The 18,052-nt window shown below is 48.9% G+C and overlaps 1 protein-coding gene across 11 annotated transcripts in view; it reads left to right on the plus strand.

The window, feature by feature from the left end:
- MTO1 (mitochondrial tRNA translation optimization 1) overlaps positions 1–18,052 on the plus strand; it is a 1,525,874-nt gene that overhangs the window by 703,689 nt on the left and 804,133 nt on the right. For all 11 annotated transcript variants that reach the window (XR_011205509.1, XR_011205508.1, XM_069243966.1 and 8 more), the window contains one exon: positions 16,783–16,913. Coding sequence is in view for 9 of the 11 variants with exons in the window: in XM_069243966.1 (XP_069100067.1) it covers positions 16,783–16,913 (131 nt within the window). In the remaining 2 variants the exon portion in view is untranslated. The remainder of the gene's footprint in view (positions 1–16,782; positions 16,914–18,052) is intronic.

Genomic DNA, 18,052 nt, shown 5'->3' on the forward strand with positions numbered 1-18,052 from the left:
ACTTGTGAAGGAGGGTTGGGAGCAACCTTTAAAAGCTCCCAAACAGGACATAGTGGACTATGTACTTGGCCTAAGATCCAGAATGGCTGAGTACATGAAAAATGCCATTAAAAACCGTCAGGCCAGCCAAGAGCTCCAAAAGCAATGGCATGACCAGAAGGCTGTTCTGATTCAGTACCAACCAGGACAGAAGGTGTGGGTATTTGGGCCTATGGCCCCAAGAGCTCTCCAGGACAAATGGAGTGGACCCCATCTAATTGTTGAAAAAAAAGGGCGAGGTCACCTACTTGGTTGACCTGGGCACTGCCAGGAGTCCCCTTAGGGTGATTCATGTCAGTCGCCTAAAACCCTACTATGATAGGGCTGATCTCACCCTGCTCATGGCAACAGATGAAGGACAGGAAGAAGAGAGTGACTCTCTCCCTGATCTCTTCTCCTCCACTGAAGAGGAGGCGCTAGTAGAGGGAGTAGTTTTGGCAGACTGTCTAACTGCAGAACAGAAAGACAACTGCATAAATCTCCTTGGACAGTTTTCTGAACTCTTTTCAACTGTGCCTGGCACCACATCTTGGTATGAACACACAATTGATACTGGAGACAGCATGCCTGTCAAAAGTAAAATCTATAGGCAGCCTGACCATGTCAGGGACTGCATAAAACAAGAGGTTCAGAAAATGCTTGATCTAGTAGTGGTTGAACCTTCTGAAAGCCCATGGGCGAGTCCTGTGGTGCTTGTACCAAAGCCTCACTCAAAAGATGGAAAAAGGGAGATGAGGTTTTGTGTTGATTACAGAGGTCTCAACCAGGTAACAAAAACTGATGCTCACCCTATACCCAGGGCAGATGAGCTCATAGATACACTGGCATCTGCCAAGTATCTAAGCACCTTTGATTTGACTGCAGGGTATCGGCAGATCAAATTGGCTGAGGATGCTAAACCTAAAACTGCATTTTCAACTATAGGAGGGCACTACCAATTTACAGTGATGCCCTTTGGTTTGAAAAATGCACCTGCCACTTTTCAGAGGTTGGTGAACACAGTCCTGCAAGGGTTGGAGGCTTTTAATGCAGCATATCTAGATGATATAGCTGTCTTTAGTTCCACCTGGGATGAGCACCTGGTCCACCTTTGGAAAGATTTGGAGGCCCTGCAAAAGGCAGGCCTCACTATCAAGGCCTCAAAGTGCCAGATAGGGCAGGGAAAGGTGGTTTATCTGGGACACCTGGTAGGTGGAGAACAGATTGCACCACTTCAGGGGAAAATCCAAACAATCATGGTTTGGGTTCCCCCTACAACACAGACCCAGGTGAGAGCCTTCTTAGGCCTCACTGGGTATTACAGGAGGTTCATTAAAAACTATGGCTCCATAGCTGCCCGTCTTAATGATCTCACAAGTAAAAAGATGCCTAAAAAGGTATTGTGGACAGCTAGCTGTCAGAAAGCTTTTGAGGAGCTCAAACAGGCCATGTGCTCTGCACCTGTCCTAAGAAGTCCATGTTACTCTAAGAAATTCATTGTTCAGACTGATGCATCTGAATTAGGGGTAGGGGCAGTCTTATCACAACTGAATTCTGAGGGCCAGGATCAATCAGTTGCTTTTATCAGCAGAAGGTTGACCCCTAGAGAAAAACGTTGGTCTGCCATAGAGAGGGAGGCCTTTGCTCTGGTCTGGGCACTGAAAGGCCATCCCTGTTTGGTACTCACTTTATTGTTCAGACAGACCACAAACCTCTACTTTAGCTAAAACAAATGAAAGGTGAAAATCCTAAATTGTTGAGATGGTCCATATCTCTAGAGGGAATGGACTATACAGTGGAGCATAGACCTGGGAGTACCCACTCCAATGCAGATGGACTCTCCAGATATTTCCACTTAGACAGTGAAGACTCATCAGTTAATGGCTAGTCTTATTGTCCTTCGTTTGGGGGGGGGGGGGATTGTGTAGGAAAGTACCATCTTGTTTGGCATGTTACCCCCATACTTCACTGTATATATGTTGTTTTAGTCTGTGTGTCACTGGGACCCTGCCAGGCAGGGCCCCAGTGCTCATAAGTATGTGCCCTGTATGTGTTCCCTGTGTGATGCCTAACTGTCTCACTGAGGCTCTGCTAACCAGAACCTCAGTGGTTATGCCCTCTCTGCTTTCCACATTTGTCACAAACAGGCTAGTGACTAAATTTACCAATTCACATTGGCATACTGGTACAACTATATAATTCCCTAGTATATGGTACTGAGGTACCCAGGGTATTGTGGTTCCAGGAGATCCCTATGGGCTGCAGCATTTCTTTTGCCACCCATAGGGAGCTCTGACAATTCTTACACAGGCCTGCCAGTGCAGCCTGAGTGAAATAACGTCCAAGCCATTTACCACTGCACTTAAGTAACTTATAAGTAACCTATGGGGGTTATTCTAACTTTGGAGGAGGTGTTAATCCATCCCAAAAGTGACGGAAAAGTGACGGATTTACCACCAGCCGTATTACGAGTCCATTATATCCTATGGAACTCGTAATACGGCTGGTGGTATATCCGTCACTTTACCGTCACTTTTGGGACGGATTAACACTCCTCCAAAGTTAGAATAACCCCCTATATGTCTAATCTTCACCTGGTGAAGGTTGGGTGCAAAGTTACTTAGTGTGAGGGCACCCTGGCACTAGCCAATGTGCCCCCACATAGTTCAGGGCAAATTCCCCGGACTTTGTGAGTGCGGGGACACCATTACACGCGTGCACTGTACATAGGTCACTACCTATGTACAGCGTCACAATGGTAACTCCGAACATGGCACTGTAACATGTCTAAGATCATGGAATTGTCCCCCCAATGCCATTCTGGCATTGGGGGGACAATTCCATGATACCAGGGTCTCTAGCACAGAACCCGGGTACTGCCAAACTGCCTTTCCGGGGTCTCCACTGCAGCTGCTGCGGCTGCCAACCCCTTCAACAGGTTTCTGCCCTCCTGGGGTCCAGGCAGCCCTGGCCCAGGAAGGCAGAACAAAGGACTTCTTCTGAGAGAGGGTGTAACACCCTCTCCCTTTGGAAATAGGTGTGAAGGCTGGGGAGGAGTAGCCTCCCCCAGCCTCTGGAAATGCTTTGATGGACACAGATGGTGCCCATCTCTGCATAAGCCAGCCTACACTGGTTCAGGGATCCCCCAGCCCTGCTCTGGCGCGAAACTGGACAAAGGAAAGGGGAGTGACCACTCCCCTGACCTGCACCTCCAGTGTGTCCCAGACCTCTGCCATCTTGGAAACAGAGGTGTTTGTGGCACACTGGACTGCTCTGAGCGGCCAGTGCCAGCAGGTGACATCAGAGGCTCCTTCTGATAGGCTCTTACCTCCTTGCTAGGTAGCCAAACCTCCTTTTCTGGCTATTTAGGGTCTCTGCTTTGGGGATCTCACCAGATAACGAATGCAAGAGCTCACCAGAGTTCCTCTGCATCTCCCTCTTCACCTTCTGCCAAAGGATCGACCGCTGACTGCTCAGGACGCCTGCAAAACCGCAACAAAGTAGCAAGGCGACTACTAGCAACCTTGTATCGCTTCATCCTGCCGGCTTTCTGGACTGTTTCCAGGTGGTGCATGCTCTGGGGGTAGCCTGCCTCCTCTCTGCACCAGGAGCTCTGAAGAAATCTCCCGTGGGTCGACAGAATCTTCCCCCTGCAACCGCAGGCAACAAAAGACTGCATCGCGGGTCCTCTGGGTCTCCTCTCAGCACGACGAGCGTGGTCCCTGGAACTCAGCAACTCTGTCCAAGTGACTCCCACAGTCCAGTGACTCTTCAGTCCAAGTTTGGTGGAGGTAAGTCCTTGCCTCCCCACGCTAGACTGCATTGCTGGGTACCGTGTGATTTGCAGCTGCTCCTGCTCCTGTGCACTCTTCCAGGATTTCCTTCGTACACAGCCAAGCCTGGGTCTCCGATACTCTAACCTGCAGTTCACAACCTTCTGAGTTGTCCTCCGGCATCGTGGGACTCCCTTTTGTGACTTCAGGTGGACTCCGGTTCACTTTTCTTCTAAGTGCCTGTTCAGGTACTTCTGCAGGTGTTGCCTGCTTCTGTGAGGGCTCCCTGACTTGCTGGGTGCCCCCTCTGTCTCCTCATGCAAGTGCCGACATCCCGGTCCCTCCTGGGCCACAGCAGCATCCAAAAACCCTAACTGTGACCCTTGCAGCTAGCAAGGCTTGTTTGCAGTCTTTCTGCGTGGGAACACCTCTGCAAGCTTCTTCACGACGTGGGACATCCATCCTCCAAAGGGGAAGTTCCTAGTCCTCTTTGTTCTTGCAGAACACCAAGCTTCTTCCAACAGGTGGCAGCTTCCTTGCACCCTCAGCTGGCATTTCTTGGGCTCCTGCCCACTCTCGACACTGTCGCGACTCTTGGACTTGGTCCCCTTGTCTTACAGGTACTCAGGTCCAGAAATCCACTGTTGTTGCATTGCTGGTGTTTGTTCTTCCTGCAGAATCCCCCTATCACGACTTCTGTGCTCTCTGGGGGTAGTAGGTACACTTTACACCTACCTTTCAGGGTCTTGGGGTGGGCTATTTTTCTAACCCTCACTGTTTTCTTACAGTCCCAGCGACCCTCTACAAGCTCACACAAGTTTGGGGTCCATTCGTGGTTCGCATTCCACTTTTGGAGTATATGGTTTGTGTTGCCCCTATACCTATGTGTTCCTATTGCAATCTACTGTAACTTTACATTGCTTGCATTACTTCCTTTTGCTATTATCTGCCTAATTTTGGTTTGTGTACATATATCTTGTGTATATAACTTATCCTCATACTGAAGTTACTCACTGAGATACTTTTGGCATATTGTCATAAAAATAAAGTACCTTTATTTTTTGTATATCTCTGTATTGTGTTTTCTTATGATATTGTGCATATGACACTAGTGGTATAGTAGGAGCTCCACATGTCTCCTGGTTCAGCCTAAGCTGCTTTGCCATAGCTACCTTCTATCAGACTAGGCTGCTAGAAACACCTCTTCTACACTAATAAGGGATAACTGGACCTGGCACAAGGTGTAAGTACCTCTGGTACCCACTACAAGCCAGGCCAGCCTCCTACAATATCTACTAAATTATTATATAAGCACCGTGAATCTGCTGTTGTCATATTTGCTACATTGGGATGTGGTGTACATGTAGCCAGTTATGGCCATGTAGTCTCTTCATTACTCTGGGGACCTAATCTGAGATTGTGTATAACTTGTGGTAGGGCACCTTCAATCCAGTTTTGGTGTTCTTGATAAGAAAGTGGTGCTTCTAAATATGCATAAGCACTGTATTGTGCAGTTGCGTTTGCTTTTGTGTAAGCGTGGAATAAGGGTGTGTTTCTATCTGCTGGTGGAAGAGTGACCCAGAGATAGAAAATTTCTGTTCTGTATGCCTTGTGTGCCTCTACAACAAACGTAATATCCCCACTCATATCATTAAGTCCATGAACTAATAGATTTTGTATGAGATGTTTTGTCATGTTTGCAGGAATTGTTATCCATTGAGGGTCTGCCATCTTTTAGAATGGTTAGTTCAGAGATAGACACACCAATTTAGGGAATGCTTTTAAAGTTCAAGCTTGAACAACCTATAGCCTAAGATAGGTACTACATATTTAGGTGAGGAGGATATTTCCCTAATACCATGGACATCTCTGTATAAGGTAATTAAGGTGCCTTTAACATGCTAGAGATACTCAGGAGATCCATTAAATTTGCATCTGACCAAACTTTGGTGGCACTACTCGAAGGACACCTACCATGGGGGTAAGACTTACTAGTTTAGGGCGGAAGCACCGCCTCAAGTTTGTGACTGTGTCAGTCCCTCACCGACTGGAAGCTTTTGGCCTGACCCTCTCTGCAAGCTAGCAGCACCTAACCCAAACCTAGAAAGTAAAAGTGATTTGTGGCAGCCTAGAAACACGACACTCTTACTCCTCAGGGAAATCTTGGTGGAACAGATCATACATCTTTTCCTCAGTTGCACAAAATCTCACACATGCAAAGGCAGACAAAAAGATGCAGGATTAGTTTCAGTGCATTTATTGAAGCAAATGCATTCTATGATTAAAGGCATGAGCTGCGATTATTAGGAAGATGAAACAGAATGCAGTTTGATTGTTAACATTAGAGTGATATATATAAACAGTATTAACATCCTGATATAATTTTGAGTCTAAGAATTCCTATCTACACCATATTGTCTAACATAATGGCATAGCAGTGTTAGCCCTTCTGCCCGTCCCGATCTATGGAAGGAGCCCCAACCCTGTACCTGAAAAATAGCAAGGGTCTGCCTATTGTTCTGCTGAAAGTCCTCCCGGTTGACTGAAAAGACAAGGCCAAGATCAGCAAAGCTGTTGACAAAGTGGCACACAGCATAAGATGGCCCAGGCTGGAATTGCCTTCTACCGTTTTTTGGCCTGTGTGGTGTTTATATAACAACACGTGTTGTGTTATGAGAACAGGCCTGACGTGATAGTATCCTTTTTTGACATTACAGTGTCAGATACTGCTGGGGTGTCAAACCTTGCTTGACGGTCTGCTGGGGTTTACAGCTAGCACTCGAAGTACACTTGAAGGGAAGGAAAAAGGATGCCAAGACAATTTGTAGGTATCAATTGGCTGGTTGCCTAAAAACCCTGCTTTTATCCTCCCTGACCCCTGTCTCCGGGTCTATTGGGTGTAAAGTGGCTACCTTAATTGGATTTTAGTGTTAGATGTAGAAGGGCAATAGGATTACAAGGTACATAGTACCCATTTTGCGATTCTCTTTCTGAAAATAAAAAACAGAAAACTCTTTGGTGCAGGGCTCCATCATGTTGGCGGAGCCCTGCACTAAACAGGGAAATGCATTGACAGGAGCCACCGTGCAATGCTTTATAAATGACTTCCAGCTTAGTAGTGATTTATAAATCTGGTGGGTAGATCCGACAGAATAATTTATTCCATCGCCTTGGTGGAACAGCGGGCTGTCCCTTAGGTTTCAAATATGCCCTTAAGCAAGTAAAATATTTGCCCAGGGTGAACCTGGCTAGTGTATGTGACCCGCGCTATATTGCCACCAGCATCAAATTGCACCTGTGTCGTGGTCTACAGTGAACATTTACTATCATTGGCACTTTGTGCTTCTTCAAGCTATTCCTATTTAAAACTTTATAAATTCTTATCTCCGGTTCCCTTCTTTTGAATTTCAGTCATTCCGTTTATTAAATTTACTCTATTTTTTAATTTGTTTGGGATCTTTATTGTCATGTATTTTAATTGTTATTGTTTTGGTACTGCATAAATACTTTGCACATTGTCCTAAGTTGTGCTTGTTTACGCCGTGCCAAAGCTACCGGGGTTTGAGCTCAGGGTAATTTATTGACTTTAAGGGTTCACTCAGACAAGAGTTGTGATTGTTCCTTGGGGTGAATAGTTACCCACCCCGAATAATAATCCAATTTCAGCAGAAGGTACAAGTATTAACACATTGGATGGAGCCCCTAGTATACGTAATGTTTGTAGGTATTTTATGGATCAAATCTGTTTATTGAATTTTCAATTATAAAACATTGCACATGCACTACATCACAGTATTGCCAGTCGACTCCTAGTTAGCTTAGTCCATGCGAAACAGTAGAAAAAAAAAAGAAGGTTCAATACAGAATACAACTATGTTTCCCCACAGCTGGCTGACAGTACAAGAATCAAACAATCTCAGGCTCTTTTACAATATAGTTCTTGTCCTATATATACATCTCCTTGAAGGTACGCTCCCCTGCACTCAATTCAGATTCAGAACCCTCAAATAAGTTGGACATGTCAGCTCTGAAAACTCCCCGGATAGAATACGTAAGTATGGATGCCAAAGTTCTTTAAAGTCCCCGCTCCGCTGCTGAGAAGTCAGGGTGAGCTTTTCCATAGTGAGGATAAACCAGAACTTGTGTAGCCACGAGACTGTTGTTGGGATCCGTTCAATCCCCCACACGGATAGCAACAGCTGTATTGCAGCATTTAAGGCTAAAGCCATCTGCCGTCCCTTCAATGATCTCAGGGGAAACGTGAGAGGATTGGGAAGGCCCAACAAGATATACGCAGGAAATCTAGGGATCTGAGTGTCAAAAGCGGTGTCCACAGTGTCTATTATGTCCTTCCAGTACCGATGTAGTTTGGGACAATGCCATAGTAAATGCACAAGCGACCCCCCCTTCCCCCACACCCTCTCCAGCAAAGACTACATTTATTATGGTCCCAAGCATGGATCCTTGTTGGGGTGTAATACCAGGAGGAGGCCACTTTATAGGCTGTCTCCGTACCTGCTGAATTGTAAGCTGTGTGGTGCGCCCTATAAAAAACACTTTCCCACTCGTCTTCCGATAGCTCCCTCTCTAGTTCCTTCTCCCATCTCAATTGACCCTTAGTCTTGGGTGAGCGGGCCTCCCCCGCAAGAGGGCATAGAGCTCAGAAACCACACGCTTATCGCCCTTTTTCATTAGAATCCATTTTTCAAACGGTGTTAACGGCCTGTCTATTAATATCCTATTGGCTGGAAGCAGGGCCCAGTGTCGTATTTGATAGTACATCATACTGTCTGCCTCGGTTAGGCCATATAGCTCCCTCAGCTGGTCAAAGGGGATAACCCCCTGCTCATCGAATAAATATCCCACCCTTTTGCAGCCCCCCCTCATACCATCGACGCAATGCTTCAGACCGTAGGCCCGGACCAAAATTAGGGTTCGCACCCAAGGGAGTCATCGGGGACAGGAAGGTCGTCAAACCCACCCTGCCGGCCACCCAATCCCACACTCTCATCGAAACCTCCGTGACCGGGGATATATACAGCCCTGCGCTCTATGACGCCGCTTAAGCCAGGGTTCCTTCCATATGTGAGAGCCAGCCATTGCCTGATCCATGAAACATACCAATGCTTCTCAGAAGACGGTCGGCTCCATTCCAAAAGGAAACGCAACTGTGCTGCTTGGAAATATCCAAGGAGGCAGGGGACCGCCAGCCCCCCCTCCCTCTTAGGGCGATACAGCACCTGCCGCGGTAACCGCGCTGCCTTCCCTTCCCATATAAATCTTAGAACCGCCATTTGGAGGGTCGCTATCGTTCACGGCGGGGGCTCCAGCGGGAGCGCCTGAAACAGTTAGGGCCATATTTAAACCTTTCGACTCACAACTGCGCCAACGCAGTTGTGCGTCAAAAAATCTAACGCCGGCTAACGCCATTCTGAAGCGCCATGCGGGTGCCGTATTTATTCAATGACGTTATCCGGCGTTAGCCGGCGGCGCAGCCTGGTGTGCGTAAAAAAAAAATGACGTACACCAGGCAGCGCCAGCGTAGGGGAATATGGAGCTTGGGCGCCAAAAAATGGGGCAAGTCAGGCTGAGGCAAAATTATCGCCTCAACCCGATTTGCGCCATTTTTTTCGACTCCCAACCCCCATTGAAATGACTCCTGTCTTAGCAAAGACAGGAGTCATGCCCCCTTGCCCAATGGCCATACCCAGGGGACTTCTGTCCCCTGGGCATGGTCATTGGGCATAGTGGCATGTAGGGGGGCACAAATCAGGCCCCCCTATGCCACAAAAAAAAATAATAATAATACTTACCTGAACTTACCTTATGTTCCCTGGGATGGGTCCCTCCATCCTTAGGCATCCTCCTGGGGTGGGCATGGGTGACAGGGGAGGTCCCTGGGGGCATGGGAGGGCACCTCTGGGCTCCTTCCGAGCCCACAGGTCCCTTAACGCCTGCCCTGACCAGGCACTAAAAAACGACGCAAAAGCAGCTGGACGTCATTTTTTTTGACCCGCCCACTCCCGGGCGTGATTTTTGCCCGGGAGTGTAAATACGGCGCACATGCCTCGGAGTCACTTTTTTAGACGGGAACGCCTACCTTGCATATCATTAACGCAATGTAGGTGTCCACGCTAAAAAATTACGCAAACTCCATGGACTTTGGCGCTAGATGCGTCTAACGCCAAAGTATAAATATGGAGTTAGTTTTGCGTCGGAATTGCGTAAAAAAAAACGACGCAATTCCGGCGCAAACAGAGTATAAATATGCCCCGTAGAGTATATGTGGCAGGATGGTCATCTTCACTGCCGACACCCTGCCCAACCAGGACAATTTGATTCTCCCCCATGTCTCTAAGTCGTGCTGCACCTCCCGGGTTAGTTTCGCGTAATTCAACGACGCCGTGCGGGCGACTGTGGAGCCCAGCGCAATCCCCAAGTACGGAAACCCCGAGGAGGACCATATAAAGTGGTATCGGGCCCTCAGGTCCCTTTCATGTTCCACACTGATAAACTTACCCATAGCCTGTGATTTTAGCATGTTCATTCGGAACCCCGAGACCTGTCCAAATTCCTCTAAAACACCCATTAGCGCCGGTAGTGAGGTCATAGGCTCCGCCAGAGTAAGGATGACGTCGTCCGCGTATAGCGATATGAGATGTGCATCCCCCCCAAACTTCACGCCTATGATCTGAGGGTTGTCCCGGAGCTTCTGCGCCATGGGCTCCATGTAAAGCGCAAACAGGAGGGGTGAAAGCGGACACCCCTGCCTGGTCCCTCTTTGGACAGCGAATGGTAAAGAAAGCGTCCCATTAACTCGAACCGCCGCCCGAGGCACCTGATAAATGCAGCGAATCCATGCCATGAAGCCCGGACCCAGTCCGAAGCGCTCGAGCACCTTGAACAGGTATGGCCAGTAAACCCTATTGAACGCCTTTTCAGGATCGATAGATAGTAAGAGTGCTGCCCTACAAGAGTGTTCGGTTTTATCCAAGAGATGGAGCAGTCGCTTGTTATTATCGCTACACTGCCTGTGCGGTATAAATCCTGCTTGGTCGGGATCCTCAACCCCCGGCATATAATAGTTGAGACGGTGTGCCAAAATGCCAGTAAATAGTTTGGCATCAATATTCAGAAGGGAGATCGGCCTGTACGAGGCGCATTCCTCGGGGTCCTTCCCCGGTTTCGGGATAACCACGATAGTAGCGTCTAACATGCTAGGCGTGAGAGCACCCGTTTGACGAAAGGAGTTAAAGAGTCGCACTAGAACGGGAACAAGTTCCACGCAGAAAGATTTATAAAAAAGCGCAGAAAAAGCATCGGGCCAGGTGACTTCCCGGTCTGCAGCCGAGCGATTGCTGATATAACCTCCTCTGCCCTTATAGGTTGATCTAACGAGGTAGCCTCTCTTACAGTCAAGGGAGTAATTGCTGTACCCTCTAAGAAGGATTCTGGAGATAAGGTGCCGGGCTCCTCAGCCCTGTATAGACCTCGATAGAATTCCGCAAAGGCTTCCGCTATTTGGTCGTTCGTAAGCGCTTCTGCTCCCGATGGGGAGCGCACCATTTTTATCATTGACTCTGCGCTCTCAACCTATGTGCCAGTAGCTTCCCGCACTTGTTACTTCCTGCATAATACTTTTGTTTGAGGCAGACTACCGCATACTCTGCCTTGTCCCAGTCCAACCTCCTCAGCTGATTCCTCACTTTCTCGAGCTCTCGCCATATTCTAGGAGCCCCTGTGTGCTTATGGGAACTCTCCAACACCCTCACTCGCTGCTCTAGGTCCTCCCTGTGTCGACTCCTTGCCTTATTGTCCCTAGAAGAAAGCGACATCACCTCGCCCCTCAACACAGCCTTCAGTGCCTCCCACAGCGTTGCGATGCTTATTGTCCCATCATCGTTAAAGCTAAGATAATCTATTATTGCCCTTCGGATCGCCTCTAACGTTGCACCGCTCTGAAGCATCGAGTCCCTAAATCGCCACCCCGATGCACCAACCCTTTCCATGTCCATGTGAATCTCAACTGTAACCGGGGCATGATCTGAAAGGGCCCGCGGCTCAATCGCTGAGTCTCTAACCCTGGGGAGAAGCTCCTGAGATGCCAGAAAAAGGTCCAACCTAGCGTATGTTTTAGTTGCTGATGAGTAAAAGGAATAGTCCCTCAACAAGGGGTGTGCACTCCTCCACACATCCACCAGGCCACACTCACTCAACCACTGCCGACCAGCATCTGACAAAGATACCGATGGCCTGAACGATCCAGGTCCCCGTCCATCACCAAATTAAAATCGCCCCCCAGCAGTACAGCACCATCAGGGGATTGGAGCAGCGGAGTCAAAGCCTGTCTTAGGAAGGTTTCCTGTTGGGAGTTAGGTGCATATAGGGAAGCAATCGTGAAGGGAAAAAAAAACAGTCTAAGCCTCATGGCCAAAAGCCTCCCTGGAACCTCGTGCAATTTTGATATCACTTCCCCAGGGAATGAGCGTGATAAAAGTATCGCCACCCCTGCATGCTTTGATGGTAGCGAAGACCCAGAACTGCCTGGGAAACCACTTAGAGCGCATACGGTAAGTATCTTTGAAGACAAGGTGCGTCTCCTGCAGGAGACATATATGACTCCCCGATCTCTCTAAGGCTGACAGGATGGCTAGCCTCTTGGTAGGGTTATTGAGCCCCCTAACATTTAAACTTATACAATTAATGGTCATAGCCTATACTGAGGGGAACAAGCAGAAGAGGCAGGAGCACGACAGAGGGCTACCCCCTACATAAAGATCTAGACCACCTAGAACATTCAGGCCTGAGGGTGTCTCTACAAAGAGCAAGTATCGCAGGGAAACCCAACAACAGACAACTAATAAGCACAACAGGTGCATAGAACACAGAAGTCCTCTGTCGTCCATCCTTGCGAGGTGAAGTCTCCACTGGGAAATATATCCAACCATGCCAGGTAACCAGGTCCATTGCCCCCGCCGCCCCGACCCTCTTCGACAATCAGCGTTTTGTTAGCAATGCGGCCAATAGCAATCCCGGGCGCCCCCGGGTGTACACCCTAGGCTGAAGTTCCGGCGGCAACACTGTTCAAAGTGGATTCTCTCTCTGACCTCAGCTCCGAGGCCGTCAGGCGCTGCAGCTTCCTTTTCTTCTCTTTTCTCCGCCAACGAGGAGGACCCCCCACCGGCAGGATCGCCACGTCGCTCGCCTCCCGGCCTATATCCTCCAGACCCAGGACATGGCTGGCCTCCAAGACGGATTTCACTTGCCGGAGTTGCTCCTCCCAGCGGAAGACCAAGCGGAACGGGTGGCCCCAGGAATAGGACACATTGTGCGCTCTCAAGTGATCCGTGATCGGTCTGAACTCTCTCCGCCTTTGCAAGGTCCGCACAGATAGGTCATGAAATAGTTGGAGTTCATGCCCTCGAAAGAGTACATGCTGAAGGTTGCGGGCCCGCTGTAGAATCTTTCCTTTAAGAACAACATTATGGAGACAGGCTAGGATGTCTGGCGGGCAGTCTCCAGGGCCCCCAGCACGCCCAACCCGGTGAACCCGATCCAGGACCACCCCCTGTGTCTCGTCCGAGCCAAGCAGAGAGCGAAACAAGTCCACCACGTAGCCCCCAATGTCCTCCTTTTCAGCACCAACTGGAGCCCCTCTAATACAAATATTATGTCGCCTCCAGCGATTTTCCAAATCTGCGACCGCCATCTGGAGGAGGTCCTGCTGCTGTCGGAGGCGGCCTACATCCTGTTGCAGGCCCGCCACCTCTTCACCGCGAGGGATCTCACTATCCTCTAGCTGCGATACACGTTCACCCAAGGAGGTAACTTCTCCTCGTAACTCCTTCACCTCCTGTGAGATGTCCCTACGCAGCTCTTGGAAATCGCCCCGGAGCGACTCAAACAAGGAGGTCAGAAAGCCCTTCGTAACGGGAGAACACTCCTCTGGATCTGTCTCCACCTGACTCTCCAGGGCCCTCGTCCCAGGTAAGTCCTCCGCCGTAGTCCCAGATGTCAGGCGCGCCCCTGCCAGCATGTCCCTCACTGAGCGCTCACGTTTGGATTTTGATGTCACCATGGCGCACCGGCCTGGTCACGCCTCGCCGGTCCAATCCCGCAGGGCCTCCAGGGTCTCCATCTGAGGCTGATCTGTATATGCCACCCTGTCTGAGACCGCGCCTGGATCCAACCCTCAGCAGCCACCACCTGCAGCGATCCACTCCTGATGCCTTTTCCCACTTGTATACAGGCCCACGTTTATTTCAAGTTTACATGTTGGAGTGGAGAAGCCCGGGGGCCAAGCAGCTGAGCCCCTAACTTCTAACGGGGCCTCGCACCTCTACAAGGCCCGACTCCAAGGCGCCAGGGCGAAGAGGCCCCTTCTGCAGCCCCCGATCCAATGGCACATGAGGGAGCGCCCCTCTCCTATCGGTCGCTCAGGCTTCTCGGGGCTGGGGCCCGCAGTGCAGTCCAGTTGTTCTGGGGCCCAGAGTGAGCCCCCGGGCCCACGATCCCTCGGCGCCACGCTCAGAAGGGCCGCCGGGGGTGAGCCCGTCCCGCGGCCCAGGCGGCCTCTCACGCCGCTCCGCGGCCCCGCCCCGACTCTGGGGCCGAACTCTGCTCTCCCCGCGGGAGCGGCGCAACCCCAACCCGGCCGCCTCCAAGTGACAGGGAACCCCGGGGGGAGCCTCCAGGCGGGCCACAAGGCTCTTTGATGAGTCGAGGCGGCGGAGCGCTGGCGGGCACGTTTTAGCGCTCCGCCATCTTGGACACGCCCCTTTTGTAGGTATTTTATAGGCCCACCGAATCAAGTTAAAGTATTGTGCTGGAATCTAGAAGGGATTAGTAAATTGCTGTCAGAATCAGATTGGGGACAGTTTATAGAAGCCCATGACATTTGTCTCTTCCAGGAGACTTGGGCGGTCATTCTGACCCTGGCGGTAAAAACCGCCAGGGCTGTGGTCCGCGGGAGCACTGCCAACAGGCTGGCGGTGCTCCTTTGGGCATTCTGACCGCGGCGGTACAGCCGCGGCCAGAAACGGAAAGTCGGCGGTCTCCCGCCGGCTTTCCGCTGCCCAGGGGAATCCCCATACCGCCATCCTGTTCCTGGCGGTTTCGGCCGCCAGGAACAGGATGGCGGTATGGGGTGTCGTGGGGCCCCTGGGGGCCCCTGCAGTGCCCATGCCAATGGCATGGGCACTGCAGGGGCCCCCGTAAGAGGGCCCCACTTAGAATTTCAGTGTCTTTTGACCGTGGTACGGTCTTCTGGCGGTTCCCGCTTGGCGGGCAGCTCCTGCCGCCCGCCAAGCTTGGAATCACCCCCTTGGTGCTCTACTTCCATTTTTAGGAATGAAATTACATCTTTTTGCATGAATGCAGTACCACCAGGCAGAGGAAGACCTTCAGGGGGGTTTAGCAGTTTGGGTTAGGATTTTGCTACAATGCATAATCAGTCCTATCCCTGCCGACTCATCAGATGTACTAGCAATTAGCTTGGTTCTCTTGTAAGGTATGACTTTGAAAATGTTAATTGTATATAATCTGATGGAAGCTTGCAATGTAGAATCTACAGTAATAAATGTTTTGGAGAACACTCTCTCTAGTATCTGGAAAAAGTTACCTAATAGCGGCAGGGGATTTTAATTCAACCTTTGAACCTATGACAGTAACCCCTCTGATTTGACTTTAGGCCAAGTTAGCCAGTAAGAGATCCTGAAAATTGAACTTCCTACTGGGAAAAGGTCACCTAGAACAGTGCAAGTGTCAGAATTAACTCGCAACGTTGAGCTACTAGTGGCTAAATGAAAGACACCCTCAAACAGGGAAGGCAAGATTACTTTTAATAGATTTGGTCATTCATGTTGAATAGATTATTTTCTAATTGACTGAAGCCTCTGGCCCTTTCTGTTGGGTATGGTAGTAGTGGATAGAATGAACAGCTGCAATAATGTTCTGTGTCTGACATTAGTACGTAGTATGGCAGAGAATCTCTAGATTACAGGTAGGCCCTACTCTGTACTACTCTACGTCACTGAACTGTATGCCACTCAAGACTACTCTGCGCCACTGCCCTCTGCATCACTCAATTCTACCCCACTCCGCTCCGCACCACTCTACACCACTGCACACTACTCAACTGCATGCTACACAACTCTGCTCTATGCCACTGCACTGTACTATGTACCACTCTTAATATACGCTGCTGCATTCTACGATGCTGCATTGTACGCTGCTGAATTCAAGGTCACTGCACTGTAGGCCTCTATGCTCTGCAACACTCTACGTCAATGCACTCTACACCAGTCCAATCTACTCTGTGCCACTCCAGTGTATGCCACTTTACACAACTCCACACCATGACACTCTATGCCACTCCAATCTAAACACCACTCCACTCTATGCCGTTCCACTCTACAACACTCCACATCACTTACTTTTAGCCGTGCTTAGCAGCAGCCGTGCTGGTATGCAACATGGCTAAAATACATTGGCAGAGCCAATGGCTCTTGCACATACGCGATCTATTGGCTTTGCCAATGCTTTTTTATATCCTACGATCATCTGCAATGTGATTTTGTTGTAGTTTATATAGCAAGATGACGATTAGTTTATCCTCCAGCTTCGTCTTCCTCTAGGTCTATAGATAAGCACAGCAAGAGGCTGATTTTAACAACTCTATTGTGAAGGCGCTGTAATTTTCTTTTCTTTTTTTCAAATTTTTCATGCAAATTTTAAATGTGTTTAGGGATCCCATCAGCTTTGTTATAATATCCTAACAATTATGAATAACATGAAAATGCACATAATGGAGGACTACAAATAGGGTTGAGTAACATTTGCAACCCCCCCATGTAAATATGATTCCTTCTTAAATGAAAAACCTTCTCAAGAAGGTAAGTGCAGACTCCCAAATGTGTTGCAAGTCAGTGTGATGTCAGTGTTCTGGAATAAAGATCTGTTTCTGAGGCCTTTATTCTGCTTTCTGATGCAGGTTATGGTGTCCAGTATGATTACTTTGATCCCCGCCAAATCAGCCCGTCGTTAGAGACCCACCGGGTCCAAGGTCTATTCTTTGCTGGACAGATAAACGGGACCACAGGCTATGAAGAGGCAGCAGCACAGGTGAGCCAGCCAGTAACCTGTGAAAGCACAGTTGACAATTTGTTACAAGATTGGCCTATTTTATGCCCTGGGATTTTATTGCATTGCATCCCTTAAGCTAAGGTTCCTCCTGGGTAGTGACCATTCTCGAGCACATTGTGGAGCATCATGTTATAGGAAAACATTTACATTAGGATCTGGAGGTCTAAAATAGGGCCCAGGGTAACCACAAGCAGTGCACATTAAGGAGGAAATGGGCAAAAGAGCGTAAGGCACTGGCAACTATGCTGGACAGTAAGTCAAATAGCCACGTCAGTCAGTGGCATCAAGGGACAGGACATACTGTAGGGGGAAAACAGCCAGCAGCACAGGAAATGCCTTGAAGCATGATGTACTATGGATAGGAAAGGCAGAGTTGCAATAAATGGGGATGAAGCCTTGAGTTATGATGTTGTGTAGCCATTTTAGTTATAGCTTCATGCATGTTATTTTAGCACACTAGGCCTGCCGCTGTGCACTTTAACCTAGATATATTTTATTCAGCTTTGTTTATTATTTTAACAATAGCCACTTTTGCTGTCTTGTTTTATTTCTTTCTGTCTAGCTGTTCTTGCTTAGGCCAGCACTACGTTCTCAAACAAGGCATTCTTGTTCACTCTGTGCTTCTTTCAAGGCTGCATTAAGATAGATTGCCGGTGAACGTGGTAAAAGTTTTGTCTCTGGTATTCATAGAAAAACACACATCCTTACGAAGGGACATTTTCTCAGAACATCAGCTGTTTCATTATATAAACACTTCCCTGTACCTTACACGTTAGAGGGAGATTGCAGCCAGATGACCATGACTGTATGCTGATTGACGAACGCTTCGCTACAGCAATTTATGCAGACTTCAGGCCTTTGCTCAGGTATGGGGGATGATGTCTTCCCAGGGGAACCTGAAGGGCAGAATCAGAGCTTGACATGCTGTGCTCTATTATAACCTAGGTCGAAGTTATTCCATTGATTTTAGTGACAACATGGTAGCATTATTTCTATGCTTTACTCTCCTTGTCACAATTCTAATTCTGTCATGCTGTATCGTCCTGGTTATTGCAGTACATGCTTTGTTATCTAAGATGCAGTCGCTTCATTAAAACCCTATTGAAACCTATACTGCC

The sequence above is a fragment of the Pleurodeles waltl genome, chromosome 7, assembly GCF_031143425.1.
Source record: "Pleurodeles waltl isolate 20211129_DDA chromosome 7, aPleWal1.hap1.20221129, whole genome shotgun sequence".
NCBI lineage: Eukaryota > Metazoa > Chordata > Amphibia > Caudata > Salamandridae > Pleurodeles > Pleurodeles waltl.